Source organism: Leptopilina heterotoma, unplaced genomic scaffold (genome assembly GCF_015476425.1).
Source record: "Leptopilina heterotoma isolate Lh14 unplaced genomic scaffold, ASM1547642v1 Lhet_81, whole genome shotgun sequence".
Lineage (NCBI taxonomy): Eukaryota > Metazoa > Arthropoda > Insecta > Hymenoptera > Figitidae > Leptopilina > Leptopilina heterotoma.
Window position 1 is genome coordinate 603,788 of NW_025111185.1, and position 8,639 is coordinate 612,426.

Sequence of the window (8,639 nt, forward strand, 5' to 3'; positions counted from 1 at the left end):
CAGTTTCCCAACAGAAAGTGTATGAGGGGAGCAGGGCAGATGTTCTCGATTCTTACCGATTGACTGCGAAACCAGCCGAACTCCTTCTCTATAGTTATATGGCTCTTTAAAAAGAAACAAAAACAAATGTCGTTTTAAATATCCCGCCAAATTTATTGGTTTAATAACCGTTTTTGGAGTTGACAGTAAAATTTAATTTGGGTTTTCCCTGAATTTTCCATTATTTCCAGATTAAATTTTCACTTTTTCCCTGACCTTAAAACAATATTCTGATTCACTCTAAAAATTATTAGATATTCAAAAAAATGTTGTTACATTTATTTACGAATTTTTTTGAATTGTAATTTAGATTTTTAAATTTTAAATTCAAACTTTTTTGAAATTCAACAAACTTAGAAGAATTAATATTATTATTATTGAAAAACATGAAGAAATCGACCACTCCGCGTCTTCGACTCGGAGTCATCGATTTCTTCATGTTTTTTAATAATTATAACTCTCTAAATTTGAATTAGTTAAAATGTTTACTAATTTGATCTAGTGACTGACTTTTTGTTTTTGAATTAGTAAATTTTACTAATAAATAGTAATTTCTGCTAATTATACTTCAAAATTATTTTCATCATTTCAATTCAATTATTATATTTTAGAATTTTTAACTAAAATTATTCTCTAAATCAATATATTTTTAATAATTTTCGAAAAAAGTTCTTTTTGCGAATTTTCAAATCCATTTCTTTACAATACAATTTTATGTGTCGATTATTTGGAAATTCTTCAATTAAATATGTATTAGAAAATAAAAACTTCAAATACATAGTAGAAAAAAAAATTAAATTGAACTTTTTGAAAAGAATTAATTCTACAGAATTGTTAGTTAAAAGTATGAAAAATCCATATTTTCAAAGATTTTAATCAAAGTTAAACATTTTTTTTAAACAATTCAATTTTATCGACAAATTTTAATAAAATTTTCAAGAATAATTGCATTTGTCAAAGATTTGATTTAAAATTGTGTACAAATAATATTGAAGATCTGTGATGAGTTTTATTATTTATAAGAAAATAATTGAATTCCTAAAAAGAAATTTTTTATTAATGAAATCAATTGAATTATTGAAAAGAAATTTATAGAGAATTTGTAAATATGTAATTGAATTTCTTCTGAAATTTTTAATATTTATGAAAATAATTAAATTTTTGTGTAGAATTTTATCAAAACATTTATAAAAATAATTGAATTCTTGCAACAAATTTTATTAAAAATTTTTTAATGAATTGAATTTCTGTAAAGAATTTTATTTTTGGGAAAATAATTGAATTCAGGAGAAAAATATTATTATTTATAAAAATAATTAATTTCTTGTAAAGAATTTTATTCGATTTTTTTTTAATAATTGAATTTCTCAGAAATTTAAAAATTTTTTGAAAATAATTAAATTTTATCGAGAAATTTCATTGAAAATTGAAAATAATTGAAATCTGACGAAGAATTTTATTGAATGTTTTTTTTAAACAATTGAATTCCTGAGAAAAATTTTATTTTTAAAAAGAATTGAATTCTTGGGAAGAATTTTATTTTTTACGAAAATAATTGAATTCTTGCAACGAATTTTATTAAACAAAGTTTTAAAGAATTGCATTTCTGTGAATAATTTTATTTTTGTGAAAATAATTGAATTCAGGAGAAAAATATTATTATTTATGAAAATAATTAATTTCTTGTAAAGAATAGTATTCAAATTTTTTTAAATAATTGAATTTCTCAGAATTTTTAAAAACTTTTTGAAAATAATTAAAATCTGACAAAAAATTTTATTGAATTTTTTTTTAAACAATTGAATTCCTGAGAAAAATTTTATTTTTGAAAAGAATTGAATTCTTGGGAAGAATTTTATTAAAATTTCTGAAATAATTGAATTACTTGGAAGAATTTGATTTTTTATGAAAATAATTGAATTGTTTCGAAAATTTTTATAAATATTTTGACAATAATTGTATTCCTAGGAAGAATATTATATTTTACAAAAATAATTGTATTCTATGCATTTTATCAAAATTTAAAAAAAATTGTATTCTCGGGAAAAATTGTATTATTTATGAAAATAATTGATTTTTTGTGAAGAATTTTATAAAAATCTATTTAAATAGTTGAATTCCCATCAAAAAATTTATTATTTGTGAAAATAATTGAATTCTTAAGAAGAATTGAATTGAAAATAATTGAATTGTATAGAAGAAATTTAAAAAAAAATTGTTAAGTAATTGAATTGCTGTGAAATTTTTATTGAAATGTTGTTTAAATAATTAAATTCTTTTGGAAAATTTTATTAAAATAGTAGATATAATAACCATAATTAAAATGAGGAAAATTTTTGAAAATAATTGAAATTTTGACATTAATTTTATTAAATTTTCTTGAAAAAAATTGAATTTCGGAGAAGAATTTTATTATTTATAAAGATAAATGAAATTTTGACGAGAATATTTCTAATTTTTTGAACATAATTGAATTTCTGCGAAGAATTTTATTATTTTTGAAAATAATTGAAATTTTCCGAATAATATCATTAAAATTATTGAAAATAATTAAATTCTTTTTAGAAATTTAATTAAAAATTTATAGTAAAATAATTATTAAATTTTAATAAACAAATTATGTCCATTTTTTATATAATTGAATTCTTTTAAAGAATTTTAATAAAATTTTAAGAATAATTGCTTTTTTTGAGGAATTCATTAAAAGATTGTATTATAAATAATTGAAATTATTATTCTGCTTTGAGTTTTGTTATTTATGAAAATAATTGAATTACTGTGAAGAAATGTTGTATAAAATTTTGTAAATAATTGAAGGGCTGTGAAATGTTAATTATAAAAATAATTAAATGTTTATATAGAATTTTATTAACAATTTTTTAAATAATTGAATTTGCTTGGAAAATTTTATTGAAATAGTAGATAATTGAAAATCAATAAATTGAGGTAAATTTTTAGAAAATAATTGAAATTTTGCCAAGAATTTTATTATTTATAAAGTTAATTGAAATTTTGACGAGAATTTTTCTTAATTTTTTAACATAATTGAATTTTTTCGAAGAAATTTTTACGCAGGAAGTAAAAAACTTTTTAAAAGTGATTTTTTAACTTTAAATCTTCAAAAAAATGAATAATTTTTATCAGTTTCATGAAAAAAAATATTTTTCGATGCTCATCGTCGAACTTCTTTAAATAATATTTGCTTCTAATACTAAAATTATTGGTTAAAATACAATTTAATTGAATTAAATAAAAATTATTTGATTGAATCAAATAAATTTTTCTTTGGGTGTAAATCAAGGTTTGGAAAAATTTTATTAGTGATTATATGGAAGAATTTTAGAAATAGCTTTGTGGATGAATTTCATTAAATGATAATGAAGAATTTTTTATTATAAAAATTAATTTATTAAGCAGTAATATAAATATAAAAATTTTATCCCCATTGTGTGACAGGGGGATCATTAATTGTATGTGAGTTTAATGGCCACAGGGAAGGTGGAAGGGTGGGAAAATGTTGCAATTCTACAGGTACTTTCCATGGTTCTTTTATGCTTTTCATTTCATTATCATCGTTTGTTGTTGTTTTCAAATATTCCTCAGCAATTGCATTTGGATCCGGCCAATTGTTTCTCGGATTTTCTTCTGCTTGTTTCTTCATGGCGACTGAAATTTAAAAAAAGAATTCCAATTGAAACAGTTGCATTAAAAAAAATTTATTTGATTCAAATAAATATTTACTTGAATCAAATAAATATTTACTTAAATCAAATAAATGTTTTCTTAAATCAAATCATTTTTATTTAGTCAAATTAAATTCTATTTGCTTCAAATACTGAATTTTTTGGTCAAATACAATTTATTTGATTTCTATAAAAATTATTTGTAACAAAAATTATTTAAGTAGATTTTTATTTAATAATAAAAAAAATAATAATCGGTTATTTCAGTCAAACAAATTTTTTTAAGTGTATTATTTATAATAATACAAATAATTATAGACGGTTTAATTTTTTGATTTAAAGGTTATGAAAGATATTTTTAAATGCTGTTAATATTTTTTAATATTTCAACGTTTTTATCATCTTTTAATATTATAATATATTTAATATATTTTAATATTTAAATATTTTTTAATATTTCAATATTTTTAATTTTTTAATATTTTTCAATATTAAAAAAAATAAATTCATACCAATTTGTCTTAATTCCCCTATCATATTTGGTGTATAATGAGAAAATCTGCAACTATAGCCAAATGGACATTCGCCATTGAGAGAGAATCTCTTACAAGTAATTTTTGCTAGTTCCTCTTTTAAAGTTTCCTCCGGTTCTAGAAGATTTAGAAAAAATGGTTAAATAATAATAATAATATTTACAGTTATTTTTAAAAATAATATAAAAAATAATTGTTATACCCTTGAACAATCGGTAATGATCCTTTTGTGCATTGACGTGCAGCAAACTCGTCAAGTGCTTTTTTCTTGCCTCTGGATCGTCCTTAAAACTTCTGTCGCAATAATCACAGTAATAACGCTTGACCATTTTGAATGCAATTAAATTAGAGTAATTTTTTTTTTTTTAGAAGAAAACAGAAAAATTATTTAATTTCTTGAAGAAATTATTATTAGGCAAATTGCATTCTAAATTCATATCGATTGTGTCAGTCTGTTTACAAAAATCAGCTGACTGAGAAAGTTGTGCCATCTGAAAGTGAAGTGGAGAACTAATTTCAAGCGCGCTAGTTTTTTAAATATTTTTATTTTAAAATATCTTTTCTAAAATTTCTATATTTAATGTTTTTTAAAATTTATTTTCATTTCTTCTACAATTTATTTAATTTCTCCTAAAATTTATTTAATTTTTGCTGAAATTTACTTGATTTTTTCTGAAATTTAAATATTTTATTTTTTATAAAATATCCCGTTTATATATTAAATAAATAAATAACATTCATACATATATAATAATAAATAAAATACATGAACTTATTAAATTTCGTTTATTAATGAAAAACACATGGTTACATTTAGTGATTACTTATTTCATGTACCTAAAACAAAATATTTTTTAATTGAAATCTTTTATCAGAGAGAATTTTTTTATGTTTATATAGTTTATTAAGTTTATCTCTCAAGTGGCTTATTTTATTCCCAATCTTCTTGAGAGTCAATATTATCATCAAATTATTAAAACTTTTAACCACGAACGTCATAATAGTATAATATGCAAATTTTTACTATTGAAATTATTGTTCTTTATGCAATAAAGTTTTTACGTTTCAAGTGATAGCATTAAAAAGAAGGAAAAGTTAACTTTTATTCTACAAAGTCATAAGTATTTACATATAGAAATTGTTAAAACAGTAATTCTTTTTTATGCGTCACAAAACGTTGGCATTATCATTTAAATTGCTTTAAAATTTATCTTTTCTTTATTTATTTATTTTCTTCCTTTCTTTTATTTTTTATATTAATTTTTGTACAGAATTTGATTCGTTCAATTTTTCAGTTAATTTCATTTTTATTTTTGCATTTTTGACGCAAAATAATAAATTTACCTGAAACGGTACGAAAATAATTTTTTTTTATTTTGGTACTTTAATTATAGATGTTTGAAATTATTATGGTAAAATATTTTCTTTATGAATATTTTGAGGAAATATCTTAATCGAATATTTCAGTAAAATATTTTAATTGAATATTAAATATTTTAATCGATTATTTTAGTGAAATATTTCAGTAAAATAATTTAGAGAAATATTTCAATCGAATATTTTAGTTAAATATTTTACTAAAAAATTTTAATAAAATTTTGTACTATAAAATTATTTATTTTTACTATTAATTCAAATTTAAAGAAAATAATAAGTTAGATAAGCGAATTTTTATAAAAAAATTTTAAAATAACTTAAATTTTTTAAATTCCTATTTCCGATGTATTCTCATTGGGAATAAAATATCTCAGTTTATTTTATATATTTATTTATTTATTCAAAAAAGTATTCTCGTGCGGTAAATTATATCTATGAGAAACTATATATGATTTAAAGGAGACTAGATTTAAAAGAAAAACTTGTAAATCTAAGCATTTTAGAAGAAAATGTACGTAAATAATAATTTCTGCACCGTGTGCATCATCGATCGAAGTCAAAAAATTCTTTGACGGGCGTCTTCATGAATTTTACAACATGCGCTGTAAAGCCTCATGAAACAAGATTTTCATAAGAAAATAAACTTTTATTGAACGTCGTGATTTATGTTGGATTGAAAATAAAAATCTCAAATTATATTTCAAAATAATAGTGACTAGATAAGGCAAAATAATAATATATACATTATAACAAGGGAATTCAGTATAAATTTTTTCTTATTAAAATTAAATTTCCTTGTCAAGATTAAATTTGCCAGGGTGGCCGCTGGACCGAAAAAATCGGGAAATGACAGTAAATTTTGATCTTGACCAGGATTTTGGAAATTTTTTTTTAAAAACACTGATTATTTTGTGAGAAAAATAGAAATATTTATTTTAAGACTATTAAATTATATTTCATTAAAAAAGATTGAATGATCTTCTATAAAATCGTTTTATTTTGTCAGGGAATTTTATCAAAAGTACTGGAAAAATATTCAATTTCTAGAATTTATATAAGAAAATTATGAATTTTGTTGTCCAACGTAACAGTCTTAAAAAAGAAAATATTAAATTTAATTTTAAATTCTTTCTATTTCTAACAATAAAATTCTATTCCCTAACAAAATTATTTTTACAGTAGGAAAATATTCATGTTTACGGAAAATAAGTAAAATTTACAAATTTTAATAATTTCTAAAAATTACAATTATAACCTTTCCTGAATTTAATTATTTTCTACAATTTTCAACTAATCTTCATTTTTGAATTTATTAATTTATATATTTTTCCAAAAGTTCTTCTAGAATTCAATTATTTAAATACGTAAACTCAATTTTTTATAATAATTGTGACTCTCCATAGTTTTTTCTTAAGTTACTAAGGGATAATATTTTTAAAAAATTATAATAAAGAAATTCTTACAATTAATTTTTTAAAAATATTTTAAAATAATTTTTGAACGATAATAGTTTTTCAATTTTGAAAAATTTCCAAGCAATTCGAATTTGGTAAAATCTTTTAAAAATAATTGAATTTTTGAAAAGTATAAATAAAAATGATCAAATTTTTGAATAATTTTAATTATAAATATGACTATGATTTCTCAAAAATTTTAATAAGTCCAAAGAGTAAATTTTAAATCTTAAAAAATTATTACAAAACAATTCTAATAATTAGTTTTTAAAAGTATTTTATTAATGTTATTTTTTGAAAATAATTGTATTTCTTAAAAGAATTTTTGTATAATTTAAAAAACTAATCAATTTTTTTATGAATTTCAATTAAAAATTTTGAACATTATTGTTTTCTCCAAAATGTTAAAAATAATTCTAAAATGTTATTATTTTTGGAAATATGTAATTGAAAATATTAAAAATATTGAATTTTAAAAAATTAGAAGCTTATTTTCATTTTTAAATTTATCTTTAAAGATTTTTCATTAAAATTTTTGATAATTCAATTATTTTCAAAATTTGCAATTAAAATTCTTCAAACGTTGATTTTCAAAAATTGTAACAAATCAAAATCAAAATAAGTTGCAATTTTTTACTAAAAATTGTGGTATTTTGTTGCAATATATTTGGAAGAAAAGTCGAAAAAGTCGCAATTTTTGAAAAATAGTCTCAATTTTCTTAATTTCCCTGACAAAAAATTTTTTCATGATATTTATCTGATTTAACTGACAAAAATTTTGTTTTAATGTGTGATGGAAATTTTATCATTTATCACCTGGAAATCATGGAAAAATCATGGAATTTTATAAGGAGAAATTTGTAGAAATCCTGATTTTGAATTAGTAAAAATTTGAACTAATTAAAACAAAAGTGATACGAAATCTATAAAAATAAATTTTTAAATAATAAATAAAGTAAATAAAAAATAAAAAAATTCGTTTCTTAGAAATTAAATTTTTAAAAAACCCTATTTTCCATTAATATCAATTCGTTTTTTTACAATTATTCATAAGCAACTATTTCTATATTTTAGAATATTAAATAAATATATTACTAATAATGATATGGATAGAATTTTAAAAATGTTCCAAATTGAAGTCTTAGAAAAGTTGAATTGTAAAAGATTTTAATTAAAAATTCTGAAGTAGTTAGTTTTTTGAAACATTTTTATTTACATTCTTTTCAAATTAGTTATATTTTTAAATATATAATATTTAATTGAAAAACTTTCAAATTATTCAAAATCTCACGAAATTGTCTTGTAAACAAGTGGATTTTAGAAATATTTTAGTTAAAATTTCTGAAAAATAATTGAATTGAAATTTTGAAAATAATTTTTAATAAGTTACAGTAGCAATTCTTAAAAATTATTCTATTTTAAAGGATTTGAAATTTGAAATTTTAATACCTATGGAAAAATAATGGATAATAATTAAATATTTATTTCAAAAAGTCTATTTAAGTTCCAAATGATTTTACAATTAAAGATATTCAAAAAAAATGTATTAGATA

At 19.4% G+C, this 8,639-nt stretch overlaps 1 protein-coding gene across 1 annotated transcript; it reads right to left on the reverse strand.

The window, feature by feature from the left end:
- Positions 1 to 3,424: 3,424 nt before the first annotated feature.
- LOC122511274 (zinc finger matrin-type protein 5-like) lies at positions 3,425 to 4,719 on the reverse strand. Its single transcript, XM_043626424.1, has 3 exons — positions 4,458 to 4,719; positions 4,235 to 4,372; positions 3,425 to 3,705 (listed from the first exon to the last, which is right to left on the reverse strand). The coding sequence occupies exons 1-3, from the start codon at positions 4,582 to 4,584 to the stop codon at positions 3,476 to 3,478; spliced, it is 495 nt and encodes a 164-aa protein (XP_043482359.1). The 5' UTR covers positions 4,585 to 4,719; the 3' UTR covers positions 3,425 to 3,475.
- Between the last annotated feature and the right edge of the window lie 3,920 nt (positions 4,720 to 8,639).

Coding starts and splice junctions, on each gene's coding strand:
- LOC122511274 (XM_043626424.1), bottom strand. CDS start 4,584: ATGGTCAAGCGTTATTACTGTGATTATTGCGACAGAAGTTTTAAGGAC. Junction 4,373..4,457: donor TCATTACCGATTGTTCAAGG/GTATAACAATTA, acceptor TAAATCTTCTAG/AACCGGAGGAAACTTTAAAA. Junction 3,706..4,234: donor AGGGGAATTAAGACAAATTG/GTATGAATTTAT, acceptor TTTAAATTTCAG/TCGCCATGAAGAAACAAGCA.